The sequence below is a fragment of the Aulonocara sp. 'chitande type north' Nkhata Bay genome, linkage group LG18 (assembly GCF_057382095.1).
Source record: "Aulonocara sp. 'chitande type north' Nkhata Bay isolate Kocher_YH1m ecotype deep benthic linkage group LG18, A_spYH_male_GT1.1, whole genome shotgun sequence".
Lineage (NCBI taxonomy): Eukaryota > Metazoa > Chordata > Actinopteri > Cichliformes > Cichlidae > Aulonocara > Aulonocara sp. 'chitande type north' Nkhata Bay.
This window is the reverse complement of record NC_141361.1, coordinates 37,743,605-37,764,239: the sequence shown is the minus strand read 5'-3', so window position 1 is coordinate 37,764,239 and position 20,635 is coordinate 37,743,605. Positions and strand designations below refer to the sequence as shown.

Sequence of the window (20,635 nt, the reverse complement as noted above, 5' to 3'; positions counted from 1 at the left end):
AAAACAATGTAATGCTGGTGACCACCCGTAGTATGAACTTGAAAATCGCTTCACTGTGAAGTGATCATATTCACAAGATTATCAGAAAACCTGACCTCTGACTTTGAGTTTGAGGTCACCACGATTTAAACTTTTCCTACTTTTTAGCAGATGCTACTATGGCATCAATTTGACAGTGCAAAGGCACCTCCTTCTCAAGTTATGGCATTCACAAACTTGGGTGTCCATGCTGGCCACCCGCTCTGCAGTGATATCAGTCTTTTAAATGAGGGTTAAAATCTGTTGTAGAATTGTTTGCATTAGCTCATAGCTCTATAACTGGCAGAGCTAGTCCTGGTAGTCAGGCAATCGTCTCGCTGCCAGTTGTTGATTCTCACCATCCACTACTTTGCTCTTTGATAGATACATAAACCTGAAAACTACTTTTACACAGCCATTCTCATGTAGTGCTGTCTCTGTTTACATCAGGACTACTAAGGGAAAATAAGATCTACTATTAAGCATTTACTGCAAATAAAAATGGATTAAGGAATGTAACCAACACAATTTTGAGAAACCTGGTTATTCATTTCCTATTTTGGAGTTTCGAAGGTCCTCTACCATCTGCCAGTGGGTTGTGGAGTACCCTCAGCACACCTGCTTTTCAAAACATGGTAGAGGTGCAGAGCTGCAGATAGTGACCAAAGTGTCATCATGTTTGTTTTAGTACCTGTCACATGCATTTGATGCTTCACACCAGTGAACTTGCATCATCAACAGGTAAGCTCAGCTGACGTTCCCCTGTTAGGTGACTGATGTTGGCTGCGTAGTTTTGAATGGCCTCTCTTTCAGGTTTTCCCACATTTTCCATGATCCATTCACCATCCACGGAGTGACAACTGAGACTCATTTCATTTCCACGGGTTTTGGATGTGTATCCATTCCCATCTCACATTTTATCTGCGGCTTCACAACATACTTGTTGAAATTTGTATCATTTTAATCTCTAGCAGTGAAACTCAAGCTACAACAAAAGACTTCGTTAGTTGCTTCCAGTGTTACTCTCTGCAGACACTGAAGCCGCAGTGTGATCAGCTCGGGCCCATTTCACATCACAACGCAGAGATGTGACAAAAGTCAAAAACAAATGTGCCCCGCTCGCGGCCTGTGGAAACGCACAAGACAGAAGTCAATTGTGACATTCAACTCAGGAGGTACTGATCTCAGATGACTGGGTCAGGTCACATAACTGTTTTTATTTTCCTCTTTTTCCCTCTGATTTTAACCACTTATGAGGGAGCTGATGGTGTAGAAGCATGCAGTGGCATCTACACCCGCAGAGAAGGCACAAGATGGACAGATGAAGGGCGACGAGCCTGCCCTGAGGACAGGTTAGCAGAGTGGATCGAGACAGAATCAGACAGAAACCGGAGAGAGAGAGCCAATGAAAGGGTTTACAGTCAAAGGGAGAGCAGAAAAAGCGAGAGCAGAGTCAGAGAATCCTGCCAAGAAGCAGGATATGGATCAAAGTCAAGGCAAGTCAAAAGCACACAGCCTGTGAAAACACAGTGAGAGAGGGATTCTAAGTCTGAATATCAGCCCGCAGCTCCTCTATAGATAAAGGCAATGATTGTTCATGGGCAGTTTTATGTTTTTGAGTGTGACTGTTTTGAATATTTAAAGTAATGAAAGACCGAGAATGATGAGATAACATTCAGACAAGACTGTAACACATAACACTGCATGCACTGTGCATGCAATTTATCACCTCCCTGCGACTAATCTGATACCAGCAGCTGAGCTCCATCAAAAAATCAAAATCAGATAAATTGTGCAATTTGGAAAAGGTCAAGAGTTATGAAAATGTCAACTTGACAGTGCACGTAGAGACAGACGGGAGGAATCTAACACACACGATCTTTTTCTCTTTTAAGAATTAAACCCACCAGTCTGAAAAATTTACAGCAAACTGGATAAATTCTCCCTCCGGCTAGGTGTTCACGTGTTTACTTAACTTGATACATAAACATCCAAAATTATCTTCTTTCTCCTGTTCATTCAAAATAATAAGTAAAGTACACCAGTGCCTAACTGATCCTGCCTGTAAGCGATACTCATTCACCACACTGTTACAACAAAGGTTAAGTGAAACTGATTCAAAAACAGTGACCGGGAAAAAAAATCAATTAGAAATAAACTGCGTCAGCTCAGTCAAACAAGTACAGTTATGCAAAGATAAGCAAAAATGATTAACTGAAAATGGATTTCAATGAGTCATTTACATAAAATATCCCTTTTCAAACATATTAGGGAGTCTGTGGCTGAATAAAAATGGGATTTTGGTTGCTATTATTAATTTAAATCAGCAAATGTTGCGGCCTATTTGCATAAGTTGTTTGTTTAATCTGCACAGTCAAGGACATTAACAAATAGCACCATGATATGGGTACTTGTGCAGTAAATCTGCATGTGCAGTGGACAGAAAGGAGACGAGGGTCATTTTGTTTGCGACGATTACATTTTTAGCTCTTTGAAAGTCACCCTTGCAAACCTCTTTTCACAGAAATGAAGCAGTGACTCTAAATGCAACTGAACCAACGGAGGATCTGACATTTCTCTCTACCAGAACAGTCGTGGACGCTGACAGCAGCAACACACTTAAAGTTGCACTAAACAATATTTTTACACTAACAAACGGTCAGATCACTTGAACTGTAAAAATGAGTCTCTGTGAACCATTTGCTGCCTGCTAAGAGAACAACATTAACAACTTGTGGCTGAAAAAAGAATTTAGTAGGTAAACAGCCAGTCTCACACATTTGGTGGAGAGCAAAACAAGAGCAAGACCTACAGTTTATATAAAACATGACAAATTAGCACCCAAGTAAATCTCAATTTGCTTGTAGCCTTCATCACAAGGAAATGGCTTTAACAGGGTTTTATCTCAGTTTCTTTTTAGTCTTTTAATGATTGTGGAAAAAAACTTTTTTGCATTTATTTTTACTATGATGCTTCTGTGACATCTCCTGTGCAGTGGTGATTTTGCCTCTCCCTTAAAGCCTCACTCCCTGTTTAGTGTGACTTGAGGGTGGCTGAGTGAAAGAGAGCCTTCAGTCAGCAGCATCTATGTGAAGAAAGTAAAACTATCGAGGTTTTGTTGTTGAACCCGTGGATGCGGATCATATAGATTCTCTCACGTGGTGCCTTTCTATAGTATGCCTCCCATTGCTTTAAGCATTGGTTATCTCTTGCTTGCCCGGGGTAGTTGCCATGTAGATTCCCAAGGCATGTGAGTCTACTGCCACCTGGGGCTCTCTCCACCCCTGCCTGCACCCTCAGATATCCCACAATGATGGCAGACAGTCTGTTGCCCTTGCAAGACAGGCTTTACAGTCAAAAACACTCTCCAGTCAGGACCCCGTGAACCAGTGTCCTCCACCACTTTCTTCCCTTTATGTGTTTTTCATTTTCATTTCAAGTTAAAGAAAGCGTCCTCCAAAAGACATAATCCCATTCACTCATACATATTTGTGTTAACTGATCAAGACTCTGTGCCGACTGTAACATCAGAATGACTTTTTTTGTTTGTGCTCTACATCTACCTTTTTTCAGACATGCAACTAAAATGTCTAGATCCCTCTTTCTGTATGTACTGCATTTCTCAACGCGAATGATTCAAAGCATGCCGAAGCGTAAGTAAAAGTATATGCATAAAAATATGTCTGCAATGAGCCTGTTTTACACAGTCAGGAGGAAGCTGGAGGGAATGGGACAACGATCTATCAGAGGTGTGAGAGAACGGCAGAGTCCAGAGTCTTTGGGTTTGAGTTAATCATGCAGGAGAGTCGTCTGGTTTCTGCAAATCACAAAAATGAAAAGGAGTTCCAGCAGCCGGCTGAAAAAACAAACAAACAAACACTAATATTTCTTTTAAACCTGCATGACTACCCTTGAACTTTAGTTTGTTCAACATATTTTATACTTATGTGTTTTCAACTGATTTTTTGTTATTAGAGTTACTCATTATTTTCTCAAACACTGCACAACAAATTGAAAAGCTGAGGAATTTTTCCATTTGATAAATAAACATATAGATTTATAAGTACTGAAGCACAAATGTATTTTTAAGCACCCCATTGTTTCATTCATCCCTGAGTAAACTTCAATAAGATGTCAAATGTCAGGTACTGATAATGATCCTCAATCAAATCTACCTCAGTGACAAATGTAATTCAAGCCCATCAACCAGCATTAGTGCCCATACATGGAGGGGGCTAATACAGGCGATGCAGGGAAAAAACTGTTTAATGCCAGGCATTACTTGGAATCCAAGTGGAGACTAAGTGAACTGTGTTCTCTTATAGAGCCAATAAAACCAAACCACACATCAGAGCATGCCAGCGCTCCAGCCCCATAATCCACTTACTAACGGATGAGGATGATGTTATAATGGCACCAGTGCTCCTTATGACTTACACCCCTGTCATGTAACTCCTGAATGGAGGAAAGAAGACATGGCCTTTCTCAGGCTGACGGAGCAGGCATAGTATTAGAGCTGAGCTATCAATCTGTCACTTAGTCTCTGAATGCGAGGCATTAAGAATCAGGAAGGCGGAAAGATCGGGACTATCTGACAGCTACAAGATAGCAAAAGGAAGCTTCTTGCATGGAATATAATAAACTTTATCTCCACTAAAGGGCCGCTGATTGAATTTGATATCAGATTACAATATTAATGGCTGAAACTGATAGTTTTCTAACAATGAATCCTTTCAATGCATTTGTTATTACGCTAGCTCCTAACCTGCAGTTAATGTTGTCAAAATATAACATTGGATACGTACAATGAAATGAAATGGAATGAAGAATGAAATGAAAGTTAGATTGAGAGGATTTTTAGCAATAGGCTTTATGATCCAGTGCAGATTTTGACATTGAACAAATGTGAAAGTCGCAACCCACACAAGGGCCTCTCCACTGGAAATGAATATTAATGACATAACTGGCTTCTATCATTTGATTCAATTTGGTGTATTTCATAAAAGCTAATATAGCATGAAGCCATGATAGTTTGACTCTGTGTGCTAATGGGGTATTAACGTGAATTATGTTACAGTTGTAAGTTGTAGTTGTAATGGTAAAAGTTTTAAATGCTTGAAAGATGTTTTATGCTCGAGCTTTTTATTTTTTTCCATTTCCATTCCACTGCTTTGAAATCCACAGTGGGTTTTGTATGAGATCACATAATTCATTTTATAATGGTGGAAAAATGAGTCCATAGTGTCAAAATGTTATCTTTTGATGTGTTATCTTCAGCCAGTTTATCAGAAACAAACTGGTATATTTTTATATATGTTTAGATGTAGTTTGAAACACGAATTTCTGTTAACGTGACACACAGGGATTGCCAGGCTGTCACAGTGAGTCCAGGACTTTGCTTCTCATAATATAATAACTCATAATTCATGCTTCCCACATCATTAGACTCCAGTCAGCCTATTGTTACTACAAAGTCTCTACAAGCCTGAATTACTGCCTATTAGTAATGCTTATGTTCTGTATTTTAGTGGTGTGAAAAGTTCCTGTTTGTTTGTATGTTTGTCACACTTAAATGTTTCAGATCATCAAACAAATTTAAATATTAGACACGTTTATTATTAAGGGGGAAAAATCCAAACCTACATGGGCCTATGTGAAAAAGTGATTCACCCATCAACCTAATAACTGGTTGGGCCACCCTTAGCAGCAACAATTACAATCAAGTGTTTATGATAACAAAGCAATGAGTCCTTTACAGCAGCGGTCCCCAACCCCCGGGCCTCGGACCGGTACCGGTCCGTGAGTCGTTTGGTGCCGGGCCGCGAGAGTTGAGGCTCAGGTGTGAAATGTCTGGTTTTCAGGGTTTTTATCGGTTTTCAGCGTTATTTTGTTATCGTTTTTATCGTTAACTCGGTTTTCCTGGGTCTTTTCACCTGTGTTATGAATAAATCTTCTGTTTTTCGGTACCGGTACTAGTTTTATTTTGTTGTATTTATCCGCAACACCTTAAAGGCCGGTCCGTGAAAATATTGCCGGGCATAAACCGGTCCGTGGCACAAAAAAGGTTGGAGACCGCTGCTTTACAGCACTGTGGAGGAATTTTCTTTACTTGTGTTATCTTTGTTTGATGATCTGAAAGATTTAAGTGTGACAAACATAAAAAGTAGGAAATCAGGGACCACCATAGACAGAGAAGCACAAGTACAACACAGCAAACCCTCTTCATTGAATGTGAGGTGACTGACTATCAGTTACCTAGTTCTATATTTATGTGTAATTCATTGATATTACAGTGTGAGATCCATCAGATTCATCCTAGCAGTTGATTGATGGACAATGTACGCTAACCTTGCAGTAATTAAGCAACATATTTCTGTGCTGGGAAGAAAAAAAAAGATTTTGTCCACTATGACTTTTTCATGTTACTGATGCAAACACATCAAATTTGGTTTGTTAGTTGTCTCTATGTGATTATGCAAAATATTTAAATTCTAATATTTCTGTTTGAACTTCACTAAATAAACCAATCTGTGGCATCACAAATGTAGAACTGTGTAAAAGTTTTGAGTCTTTATACTTTACTTCCAAGGATCCAGATCTTCTCATTATAGTGATCTCGGGCAACATCTCTCCAGGGTATCTGAGCATCTTTCACAGTTTTTCCTTTCGTCACTGGCTGCTTCTTCATGCATTTTCAATCCAGTCCTTGTTTTTTTAATCTTTTTCAGAACAATGCTTTCTTGTTAAGCCAATATACAGTGACCTATAAATTACTATGAATTATACGAAGCGGTGGCAGGCCAAAAGGACTATGTATAACACATGAACATTATCTGAAAATCACATCATTAAGAAACAGGGAAAACCTGAGAAAACCCGAGAAATTCATCTGACCCTTCAGGTGACCCGTCTACAATTCTCTGAAGCCTCATCTGAAATGGTGTTAGTGGCTGTCAAGAAGCCATTCTTAAGGAACTGAAAAAGTCTGAAAAACACCCAGTTACACACTGAAAATCAGTGTTAATGCGTCCTATTTAGTGACTAATGTTAATCAAGTCATCAACGTGTACGGAGCAGGTCAATACAGAGCTACAACCGTGAGTATCAACAAGCAGTCTGCAAAATACAGTGATGGTTTAGGGCTGCATTTCAGCCAGTGGTGTTGGGTATCTTGTGAAATGGAAGAAATTGTGAATGCAAAAAAGTAAAGGAAGATTTTTATGCATCATTCAACTTTTGGGTTGCATGGTGCATAAAAAAGTTCTGGTCAGAGTCCTCAGCTTTCAGGCCCCTCTTCTGTCAAACCAACTTCTCATTTGGACTTGGAAGACAGACCCTCTTTACTTTTCAAGGCTAAAAAGTCTCCTTTCTGATAAAGCTTATAGTCAGACGTGGACCTGATGACCCTGAACTATTCATTAATGATTCTCTAATTATGCTGCTGATGGTGCTTCCCCACGTTTTTCTTCATTGAACTCTTTTTATTTTCGGTGTGTTATAAACCACTACTATATTTAATCATTAGTTAAACTCTGGCTCTCACTCCTCTGCTCTCTTTCCCCTCGCCCCCAACCGGTCACTGTTGATAGTTCTGCTTGAGGTTTCTCCTTTTTAAAAGGGAGTTTTTCCTCCCCACTGTTGCAAAGTGCTTCCTCACAGAGGAACTGAACTGAATTTAATGCAATACCTTTTATAAAGTGTTTGACTGGATCAGTATGATCCCAGTCTAGAGTGATCGCAAATACACTCTAGCAAAAAGAAAATACCTGGACAGAAAAACACTCAATGAAACAATCACTATTGAGGCAGTGTTGGATCATCGCAACAAAGAATAGACCGAAAGGCAGACAACGTCCAAAGAAGAGTTTTGGAAACTTTTCCTAAATATGACTTAAAGAAAGTACAAGAAAGCTTGTCGAAAAGAATTCAGGCTTGAATTTGGTCATATCAAATACTGACTTTACAAACTCTAGTGTTTGCCTAATTTACTGCATTTCCATCTGTGTTTGCAAGAAACAGTCATTTATTCATGTAGTTTAAAAGGGCAGCCACCCACTGTCGTGCTAGATAAGGGAACATGAAGTAGTGACAGTATTTACATGCACTGAATCAGTTATTGGCTATTCTGCCATTAAGGTCTTATTAGGGTTAAACTCGTGACATGGCCCTATGACACAATGTGATTGAGCATCCTTTCTGTGGAGAATTAGCCAACTGAAGAATACACCCATTAACAGCGCTTGGCAGAAAAATACTGGGAGTAAAAAGCTTGTCCTGAGCAGCTTTGTCCTTCTCTCACAAGAAGAGACAAAAAAACAACAGGAAATGGAAAACAGAGGCCAACGGGGCCAATTATTTCACAGTACAGGAAATAAGGACCAATAACAATATTTAATAAAAACGAAAATAGCTTAATGTCAAACCAAGTGTTGCAAGACTTAAAACAGGCTTTCAGTCCTCTGTGCCATCAGAAATATTTCATATTTATTAGTAAAAAAGATCAAAATAAAGAACAATAGGACAAAAAATAAATATAATTAAAACAATGAAACCTTGTATAAACCTTCTGTGTGAAATTGCATGAAATACCTCCTAATGCTGATCTTTTACTGTCCTGCTACCAACCAGTGCGCTGCTGCTGACGCCTGGTGCAATAAACATGGAACGCTGAAGTAAACAAATCAGCTCCATCAAGCAGCCTGTTGCCAAATATACCTAATCTAACTTTTCGAGTCAGGATCAGATCGATATCAGTTTCATCTTCCCATAATCCAACCATCCCACCGTACAACCAAGAGGACACAAAGGATATGTTGCTAACCACATTTCAAAAGACACTCCCAGGTCCAGTATTCATGTCCTGATAGCTTAGACCTTTTAAAAAGGACACTTTAATTAGGGTCTAAATATAGGAAATATGATTTTCTGTATTCAGTTATAACTGATATATCAGCAAAACTACACACTGAGCCAAAACAATATGAACAATATTCATATATTTAGTTTATATAGTTTTCCCTTTTATCTTCAATGTACCAGATTTTACTTTTATTCATATGCTAAAAATTCATATTAAGCAGGTTTCTGCTCACCTGTGTGCATATCGTTTCCAAAATGTCATCTGCACAAATCCAAAACTCATTTTTACACTTGCTCATGTGTGACTAATTCATTTGGTGGCACTGAATGACAGCTACCAGTTCACTGTGTTTCTACAAATACTCGGAAAATTAGAAGTGTGCTGCAGAATGCAGGGAAAATAATAGTGCAGGTGTTCTGCATAAAACCTTGTGATATTCAGTTAATATTACTGTGGGATGCACCTGTCATGTCCCAATGAACAGAAAGTCATCCAGTGACAGTAGATAAGCACACTTACGGTATCAACTGCTTATTGTTATTATTATTATTTTTATTTGAGTGCTTAAAAAAAAACATATTACTTGTGTTTTATTTGAGAACTTCCCTTTACAGCCCTTGGACATTGCTAATTATGCCATCTAAAGAGTATCAGCAAAATCAAATATGGTCAAGGTCAATGCTTTTAATCCCTAAATTGAATCTGTACATTTACAACTATACCATTGATAAATGTGTAGCGAGGTCTGGCACGAACTCTGTTTGGATTACTTTCGGGGTCAGTGCATGTCTCATTTAACCTGATTAACATTTATGGATTAAATCACAGCAGCAGTAAAAACATTTCCTTGTTCCTGTTGGCTCGTGTGGCCATGAAGCAAATATTACGGCAAATATACAGCAGCAGCTTGAAAAAGGGAAAAAAAGTGAAAAGTCATTTTGCATTTTGTGTTTTTATTTTTTTCCTGTCTTTTCTTTCGGTCTGTATAGGAAATTAAATTGAGGCCAAAAGTCCACGGTTCATTTTCTGTTCCTGTAATGTCCTCTACACTTGCAAAGGGACAATAAACCGGTGAAGCAGCATGTAATGTTTCAGCTCCTATGCAAGTCTGATTTATTAAAAGCATGCTGTCTGCTTTATAAGGTACCGGCCCTGGATGAAATCCCAACAGACAGAGGAAATTATTTGATGCTGAAGCCATATCTAGTCTGACTGAGTTCTCTTATGTGCGTGCTGAGACACAGCTTGATGGCACATGAGCGAAAAGAAGGAATACATATTAGAAAAATTCAATCAAACATAAACAGAGTTTGTGGTTTTCATGCACATAAAGCTCAGAGGTCATTAATGTTAACATTCAGAGTTAAATCTTTATGTTTACTCATAATAATTGGTCACTTGGGGATTTTCTACCACCTTACAAGAGCATGTGATCAGCAAGCATATTTACACATGAATAAGCTGCATCAACATGCATTTTAATTTTTGAGCCAAAGGAAACACATTTTACATAGAGGTGAAGGAAACCACAGGATAATTGCTACAAAGTAGACCTCTTTATTACTGCAGACCTATCCATACAGTTATTGGTCATGTGTTCTGCCCCTTTAAAGCTGTAGCAGACTGCTGAGAAAGCAGTCACTCCTCCACATTTTTCTGCACGTGCAGAAAAGTGCAAATGCAAATTTCTCGCTGACAGTTTAACCAAAATCATTTCCAGTGGAAACTGGCCGACATATCCTCAGCATAACCATGTATAATATCCACAAACTTAAAAACAGCTTATACACACACAGTACGGTAATATTATGTTGAAGCACAGTACGTATCACTCCGCGAGGCTCCGCCTACGATAGCCGTAATGCTCCGACAATCCATCAAGCGGTGCGGCTTCGTAGCTTAGCAAAGTCGTACTAAAACATTTTTTTTACAGATTTTTGAGCGCCGTGTACATAAAATCGGTTCGAGGTCACCAGAATTCATACATAAGAATTATAAGGGGCACTGTCGATTTTTTCAGAAAATCAAAGGATTTTAAGAGCAACTTATTTTCCGAAAAACACGGTAATAACGACGGCCCGCTAGCATGCGCTACCAAAAATTGTGCTTTGATGTGCATCTGACAGACGAAAGCCAAACCAGTTCCACACCACTGAAGCTGCAGCATTTTTACAAACCAGTTCTGGTTCGTCTGTTTCATTCAACGATCCGCTTTCGCCCTTCTCATTCTCCGTCGCCGCCATGCTTTTTCTGCGTATGAAAACAAAGGCACTGCGCATGCACGTTTTACTCATATTCTATGGCGATATTTCATTTTCTTATCATTGCCCAACATTATACCGGTATTACCGTGAACGGTATGATATGGCCCAGCCCTAGCCAGTACCTATCCCAGCTGTCTCAGGGCGAGAGGCAGGGTACACCCTGGACAGGTCGCGAGTCTGTAGCAGGGCTAACACAGACACAGACAAACATTTGTACTCACATTCACTCACGCATTCACACATATGGGCAATTTAGAGTTTCCAATTGACCTATTCCCACTAACTGCATGTCTTTGGACTGTGGGGGGAAGCCGAGTACACGGAGAGAACCCACACAAACGCGGGGAGAACAATTTCTTCCTCATTTCCTTACTTCTTTGTTTTATTTATATCTTGCACTACTGCAGTACTGTTCATATGTTTGATTTTATATATTCCCTAGATGGTTTCTGAATCTTGAATCATCTTGTCATCCAAATCGGTGTGTAATTTTGGACTTCTATGGCCATGAGATGAGATTACATGAGAAGGAGAATTCTAAATTTGTGCTATCACTGCTGTCCTTGTTCCTCTCCAACACATGCCCAGTAGGCCACATTGTAGCAGTTGCTTTTACTTCTGTGACACTGAAAAACATACAGAAGAATTTTGATGACTATCAAACATCTTCCAAAACTAATGCTGTCTTCACTGTGCAGCTAATTATGGGTGTTAGAAATGATCATCAAATAATTATTTCATGAAAAAGCCATTTTATTCTTTTGATTGGTGGATGCTTAACGGCTGAAAGAAAATAATTAATAGAGGAATGGATGCAAAATCTGCCCCTAGAGCCACCTTAAAGGTGAGGAGTTTTTTGATCTTTTACAAACAGGTGTTTCAAAACTGTAAACACTTGTACAACTTTAAACTAGCTTAAAGGGCTCATCAGTGACCCCACAGTTATTCATCAGGGCAGCTATTAAACTGTTAAAAAACCCACAAAAACAGCAAAAATTGCTGCTCTTCACCACGTCAATGCTTCTGTCAGCTGCTAACAAAATGTAACATGATAAATAATGACTGATTTTTCTTTAACAAACTCATAAATGATTCACTTACTCACACAGGCATATTATTAACTACTGTGCTTCAGCTTTAAAAGGCAAAGCGTTGGTTTTTTTCTTTTAATTAGAACAATGATTTCCATTTGGCTGTTTTGCCTTTGTTGTAAAACCAACCCACGGCGCTCGTTGTCTGCATCAGAGATTCAGCAGCACTACAAATAGGCCAAGCATTTGGGCTGTGTGCCTTCCTGACAGCCCATAGGGAACCTATGGATTGGTTTGTCTCGCTCCGCAGGCTTTTCAAAAACACGCCATGCTGTGATGCACATAGAGCAGCTCTGGAGGCTGGGATCCAGCCGGGGATCCTGCTTTACAAGTGGTCAGGGCCACATTGATTTAAGGTTTATACGATCAATGCTATCAGCATGGGTTTTAGGAGGGTCACCACATGAATGTCAATATCCCCAAGAGCTGAGCTGTGTCACAATGGCCATCCCCTCCCATAAGCTGTTGGTGTGTGTGCACGCGTGTCTTCCCTTAACATTGAAGCTTGTACATTTTCAAAAACACTAACCACTTACTGTGGAATGAACAGTGGTACAACATAAAGGGCTGCCACTGTGATTTCTCTACAGTCATGAGAAAACACTTTATGATTTTGCAATAACATAAACAGAGATTTACCAATTACCATGTTAGCATGTCAAGAGATTCAGGTGGAACCCTGCCAATTTAGTGTGCTACAATTACACTCAAATAAATAAAACATGAGATTTTCACTGGTTTTGGGAGTTTTGGACTTGGTTTAAATAAATCTGTCTGTTTCCCAGAAAAACAAACACATCAACATTTTAACATCGTGTAAGGATTTTATCTTTTATCACGATTACTTTTTCCTTGGCAAAGTTAGACAGCATGAGGTAGGGTGATTAGATAAACACTTACAAACGATACTCTCTCATGTGGTGATTTGATGTTGTTGGTTTATTACTGGCAGTGTAAAGCTAGTGTCAGCAGTGGTGGTGTGGTAGGGAATGTTTCCCTAGTGTAGAAAGTTCCTCACTCGAGGTGAAGGCAGCCTTGACCCTGACCTCTCCTCTAGCTCCCCAACCACAGTTTGATTAGCACCATGTCACTTTGGTTGCAGATGACAGCAGTGGTCACTGATCCTGAGGCCTGCACTACAAAGCAGGATTTGGGCCTATCTGGGTAACTATAGCGATAACCCTGGGTTTCCTGTTCTTCGAAGGTGCCTTACTTCTTACCAGGGAACTAGAGACCGACAGGTAATAACTGCCCACTAACCAATCAGTTTTCCAGAACATAGCATCAGCATTCTTGGAAGATCTCTTAGGACACTACACAGACAGATGGCGGATCTAAAGGTTTTCAATAGTTTCTAATGTCTGAAGAGCATTACTATTAAATATAGATTCTTAGATGCAGCTTTATTTATTTATTTATTGGCTTATTTGGACTCCAAAATCCGCACACAGCTTAGACTAAACCTAAATTTGAATCCTTTTTTCAAATATCTTTTAAACACTGCCAGTTTTCTTTTCCGGCTTCATACAGGCTGAACTTTATTAATATAGTAGATCTTATCCACTCCTACTGCCCTTAAAGTGCACACAAATTCATGCCGCGCTTTTAATACGAAACTGCTGTCGAACGCTTTTCCTCTCAAACACACTGTTGCTGTATTTGCAGAAGCTGTGTTGCTTTTACTCTGTGTTATGTTTAATATCTTCATCATTTTCTAACATTACAGTTTTGTCTTCCTTTGTAAATCAGTTGCTTCTGCTGCCAGTACACTTCTCCATAATGGTGATTGGTCAGATGCTGCCAACATCACCCCTTTCATGAGAATGCCAGGAGAAGCCTCATGTGGCTGCTTATTCTGACTGCCAATGTTAGTGTAAGTGAGTCTAGATAATGAAAAGATACCCTGGGTATGTTGGACATCCTTGGTAGTGCAGTCCCTGTTGGGGCCACTGTGTTGCACCCCTCTCGACCCTGTGTTTTGCTGCCCAGTGCTCGATGGTGATCTTGCTTAGGCCTTTTATTGCGATTCAGGTTAAGACTTTTGCATTTCTATGCATTTACCACAAATTTTCTCTATTGTATTTTGTCTAACTGAGTTGCTTGTGTGTGCGCTATTTTCATTTGTGCTCTTTCAGAAGCGTTCTAGTTGTAGCCCTTTGTTTTCATTTAGACATTTTTCTCTCCTTAGTGAGGCAGAACATCATCTTGCTGGGAGGCATATTTGGTGAGCTCCCCTCCCCACAGATATACATGTGATTAATTTCATTGTGTTTGCAGTGAGGCACCACTGGGTACTCCTCAGTGTAGCATGCCCCACAAGTGGGCTAGCTTTTACCTATTATACAATAGTAAACCTTCTTTTGCATTTGATCATATTTGTGATTGTTTCTAAGCCGTTTTCTCCATCCTAGCAGCTTCAACACTGTTCGTAATTGACTTCTGTTTTGTTGAATAAATTGTTAGAATTAGTCTGCCTCTCTGGTATGGGTCTGTGTGCCTTTATTATCCACTGATAATTAAGTTTTGTTAAAGCAATATTTCCTGTGGTGGAGTTCCTCAAGTGGCATTGTTGTTCTCTCTCCTATTTCCACATTATTACCCTCACCACAGTAGGACCTGCAGTCTTATTTCCTTGAGGGTTAATGTCCATCGCACGATGTGTTCAGGCTTGTATCAAGTGCTTATTTCAGTTTATTCTGATGGAGCTCCCACATGACAGTTCATTTTTCCTAGTTAAAGTACATCTGGTGTGCTTTCCACCTTGCTCTTTTTAGAACATCATTTTTAGTCGCAGCTAAAAATGTCTGCTAGCTGACGCATTGCAGCCATCCCACCCATAGTGGAGAACCAGTCTGCCCATAGACAGATTAAAGAGCCTCATCAGCTGGGTTTAGATTTGCTCTAATTGCTGACTCATCAAAGCATTTTCAGCGCCCTGCGCCGTACAGATGTGGGCGCCTTCACCCCAGAGGTGAACATTCCCATCAGAAAAGAAATGTCGAGTAAAGATGGCCACTTGGAACACATTTGTACTGACTGGCTGTAACCCTTCACTCTCAAAGGGACAACTGATAAAATCCTCAAATCCTTTTTTCCATTTTTTGGTGTGCAGGTTTTTCTTTGAGTTTTTTGCAGGTTTCTTCCTCCTCCAATAGAACCTGACGTTCATGTTTGTTCATCTGCTTTTTTTCAAGTGGGGCTGGATTTTTACTGGAAAAATAACAACCTCCTCCTCAGCTGTGGATTATGTATTATTAAAGTCATCTCTCATAGTGTAGTTCTGCAATAGAAAATTTCAAGCACTGAAACCCATTTTCTTAAAGGTCTTGGAATAATATGTAATATATAACAGCTGGATTTTGGTTTTTTTTAATAGAGTCTCTCTTTGTGGGAAATTGTGAATTAATCTTCTCAGTTTCATATCTTAGCTGCATGACAAAACACAAATCTAAGCATGAAATACCCCCCCACACACACACACAAGCTTGACATCAGAAACAATCATCATTACATTTTTTCTTTTTGAAAACAGATCTACCAATGCAATTTAGCAAAAGCGTTTAAGAATAAAAGTACTTTTCAGAGAAATAGTTGGCCATCCTAATACTGATAATGATGTAAGCATGAAAAATGTCTACTGGAGAGCCTATTTCAGTCAGACCCAAACGAAGGTTTAGCCTGAGTCGCTGCTGCTATTAACATAGAGCTCTGACACTCTGAATCTAATAAAAACCTCCTAATAACTTCAAAGGAAACGTGTTCCTTGAGGCCTTCGACACAGGTGAGGTAAACAAAATCTGTCCACACCTGCTGACCACCCAGCAGAACTAACCTCGTCAGTAACCTTCCCAACGATTTGCTTCTATCTGTGAAAGAAAACAAATTAATTCCACTTTATCTCATTACTAATTAACTTTTTGTCTTGATTTCTCCATTTTTTTTTCAGGCAGCACTATGATGCTTGCTCAAATTAAAAAGTTGTGTTATGGCCTCTGAGGAAAAACAATAGAGCCAAGAGAGATTCACGGGGGGAAAAACATCAAATCTAACCTCTAAGCTTGAGAATATTAGGCATTTATACAATGTAATTGACTCAGTTTGTTCTGGATGCCTCTGTGCTGTATGTGATGATTGGATTGATCCACTGAGGCCCTGTGGCAAAATAGCAGCTTATTAGAATTTGGAAATTAAAAAGGGAGAAATGTGTATAGCAATGATACACTGGAGCTTAAGAGTCTTGACACATAAAACAAACATGCCACACTAAACACATCTTTTTTTAAATATATAGGATATTTATTTGTCTTCATCTGAGTATCGCAGTTTTCTTTGAAGCTGTCTGTGCCTGTAGGGTTCAAGCTGAAGTTGAGGACATGTGTTTGAACTGCCAGTGTCTCACCTGGTGTTGATACAGACATGCACAAGGTTAGTCATCTATTATGGATGACCAGCACACAGCCAGCGGAGGACACTGTGGTCACCTTGTTGGATGCGAATGCAACCTCCAACTTTAGAACACAGCGACTGAAAAATAAACCGGCTAAACTACTGAAAATTCATTCGTGTTGTTCCATATAGTCAGAAATAATCCGTAATATTATAGCTCACTTGGAGTCAGGGGGAAAAAAAAGTTCCTGTGGCTTCAGATCCCAACTTTGCTGCAGTCCATTGAACCCGATTGCCTTTTAGGATCAGACCCATAATAAGCCTGGCTTATCCTCAAGCTTTAAAATGATGGAGTCCCCCCCAACAACCACCCCATCCTCCTTCTTAGGTATAAACAGTCTCAACGGTGTGGTGTAGTGGCCAAGCAATGAACTGTGGCTAATTGGACATTCCTGGCTGAGCTGACCTGGCTAAATTGTGCAGACCTGGGACTAATTCCAACTAATTTCATGAGTCTGGTAAAAAGATAGCACTGTAAGACAAATATGAATTTTGCAACCACAGGATACACTTTCTGCGGGCCTTTGGAAAGAATGCAGATTTGAGACGCTTCCAAAGTCGATCTTGTATATACTTATTATGACATCATCAGGCTAAACTGTTGATTTTCTTTTACAACCTCGTTTGTCCACATGGAGATCAGACTTAAGACTGAGGTCTGCAGTCATTAGACTGCAAAATTAGAATTTCAAAAACCTACATCGCCTTGTTCTCAAGTTATTGCAATCACAAGATTTTCAGAAACCCTGACCTTTAGGTCGAGGTCACAGTGATTCGAACTCGAGATTTCTAGTAGATACACCCACGGTATCAAATTGAAACGTCACTTCATTCTCGAGTTTTACAAGCCCGGGTGTCCACGCCTGCCCAGCAGGAGGACGACAATACCCCGACATCTTTTACGGCTGAGGGGTAAAAAGCGAACAAGCACGTATGTATTATCTGCAGCTGGAAGGCACTATCTGAGGACGTCCCCCTACTCTCATAAATGTTTCTGTTTACACCTCTGTGAAACACATTAATCCAACAGTCTGACATGCCTCTTGTTGATGCAGGTCTGGCACAGATATACTCATCTTACCAAGCGATACGGAGTTATCAACATGAGTTTTAGGAGCTATTTGGAGTGTTCAATGTCACTCGATCCCAGCAACTGGTTTGGTAAGTCAAGCATTAAATGTGACACCAAGGTTGAGCTAAACTGTGAATCATTCTTCTTTTCATTGCTGCAGCCTCATTGCATCACCACAGAGTAGAATCGTTTCTAAACATTTGGCTGTGATCTAATGAAAGAGTCTTTTTTGCTGCTTTTATTTAGACATCATCTGCTCTGCGTACTGAGTGCTTCCAACCTGAGGTCTCCTGTGATATACAACAGGAGCAGGTCCAGTTACAGGTGTGCGGTTGAGCTAAAAAGCCTGTAAAGCAGCCTTCACGGGATCTTTTCTGTATCCATAAGGAGCTGAACGAATGACACAGCTTTGGATTTATAGGTCGAGGACTCCAGCCGGGTGGCAAGCTGCAGCGGGGCCCGGGCAGCACAGTGGCAACACCACTTCCATCTGTTTCCATGGTCTGCTCATATCTGCATGCTAATCCTTCTCTACCCACACCTTCATGAAAAACACCCCGGTGGCAGTGCTGCCGCTGCAGCTCGTTCAGGATGAGGAATGAGCGGAGCACGGAGCACAGAGACATGGACCTGAGGTTGATGGGATGTGAAATGCAGATAGAGCAGGGAGTAAAAATCTGAGATTAGTGGAAAACCAAAGGGGCGAGAAGCAGAACTGGCACCCTGGCTATCTAATTTCCACATAAAAATGCTGTCATCACTGAAGCCTGCGCACCTTGTAGATGGACTTGATGTTTGCTAATACATGTAAAACATGCAGAGGAAAGTCAAAGTCAGTTATCCGTCATTATATTAAGGTCTGAAGGTCAATGACATTCAGCGGGTGTTGAAGCACAGCTCCGTGCCTCCGTTCAGCAGATATAGCTGCTGGCAAAAGTCTTCTCAAGCTGACTAATCATTTGTGTATGCAGCTATAATATGCTTTCAATGTCTGAAAATACATATCATCCATCAAAGCACGATTGTAATGTCTTTGGGCTAGAAAAGGGCACTGGGAGTAGGTGTGGCATATCTAAGATCTAATAAATATACATTTCCTCAGGCAAGAAGAGGAAGCTGTGAGATCTAAGGATTCATTTCCTTCTCTGCCGACAGAGCAGATAAGGTTTGATACAGTGTAAGCATGCAAAAATCTATATTTTGCAAGTGAAATGTAGAATTTCATAAGTATATGTTTTGCTGCCATAGTTTATATAGCACTAAAAAGCACTAAATCTACAAGATTTGTCTGCTTTTTCAGAAAAGAAATATGCGGGTTGTGCTGTTTCATTTGGAAGCAAAAACAAAAAAATGTGCCATCTTATCAGAAAAAGACAGATCTCGGAGTCGTTTTGTTTCAGAGAAGAAGAAAAAACAGTGATGTCGTTTCATCAATTTGATCTCATGTCAGTTTTAATTAAAGAAAGAAAAAAAATCTTCCACCAACATTTTTCATTTTGCTAAATTTTGCCCAATTAAAAAGTTCTTATATGTGTCAAAAGAAAATGAACAGCAATATAACATAGCACTTTCCAGTTTTAGCTCTTTTTAGCACTGAGGGTTTACCATCACAGAGATGTGCAGGATGCGGAGCTCCTCCTTCGTAGAGACATTGGCTGGATCCTCAGTCGGTTCTGGGAGGCTCAGGCTGCCGTCTTGGTGATGGATGTGGAAGAGCAGAGTGCCATTCTCCAGCCACTGCTGCCTCCAGCGCACTAGAGGGATGTCCTCCGAGTTCCCAGAGATCTCTTTAAAAACATAAAAGACAAACACAAGGGCACTCAGAAGCTTTCTGCTATTGCACATAAAATATTACCAATATCTTGGAAGAGACCCATTTAAATTTGGACAGTTTACCAGCAAATGGCATCTTCTGATACTGGAAGGTTCAATCGTGCAGATATCAAATATGACAGAAAGTTAGCGAGTGAGCAGTCAAAGGCACGTGCAGTTTTAACTGCACAATAAAAAAAACACACTACAAGCGTTCACTCAACTAACAAAATAAGACAGAAGGGACACATATTCAATTTAATTTAATTTATTTACAGCAGTCCTCCTCTGTCAACAGTCATGTCATGGTGCCTTATTTTGTAAGATAAAGATTCTACAACAAAGAAAACCTCAACAACCAGACAACCCACTACAATCAAGCACTTGGTGATAGCTGGAAGAAAAAACCCGATATCACAGCAAAGTGTGTGATAGACAGGCCGGTCCATCGTGCCCATTTAACACTTCGCTTCTCCAAAACGTGAAATGTACACACATGCAGTAAGATGCAGTAACAGCAGAGGAAGATGTTTTATTTCAGGCCAAAATGAAAATAATCACGGACATTTTAACACATGTACATGTAGATACATATTAGCCTCCTAGCTTAATAGTTTCTGGCGATTAAGGACTCTGGAATGCACTTTATACGTTTTTTACTCAGTACCGACTTCATGCCTTTAAATATGTTATCTCACCCTGCCGGTAATGCAATTCCTGCATGCATGTACATTTCACACTTTGGAGAGGCAAAGCATAAAACACGGTGGACCAGCGTGTCTGTTACAGGTTTTGCCGTGATACTAAGTTGGAAGAAACCATCAGAAGATACAGGCTCAGGGAGGGGCAGCCCCTGTAAGACAATAACAATTATACAACTAAACGTCTTTACGCAGAAACAGAAACATCTGACTTATTTTAACCTCTATTGACAAAACAGTGAAGGTTTGTTTTATGTCAGTTAGGAGACAACAGAGAAAACATGTGACAAGAGAGTGATTGAAATCATCAACCTCTATATTCCACATGATTAAAGTAACATATTTACACACATTCATAGTCCCCAGGGGAC

The 20,635-nt window shown here is 39.9% G+C and overlaps 1 protein-coding gene across 7 annotated transcripts in view; it reads right to left on the bottom strand.

Annotated features, from left to right (window-relative positions):
• astn1 (astrotactin 1) overlaps positions 1-20,635 on the bottom strand; it is a 485,289-nt gene that overhangs the window by 338,528 nt on the left and 126,126 nt on the right. For all 7 annotated transcript variants that reach the window (XM_086272768.1, XM_086272769.1, XM_086272772.1 and 4 more), the window contains exon 2: positions 19,357-19,538. In XM_086272768.1, the coding sequence (XP_086128894.1) occupies positions 19,357-19,538 (182 nt within the window). The remainder of the gene's footprint in view (positions 1-19,356; positions 19,539-20,635) is intronic.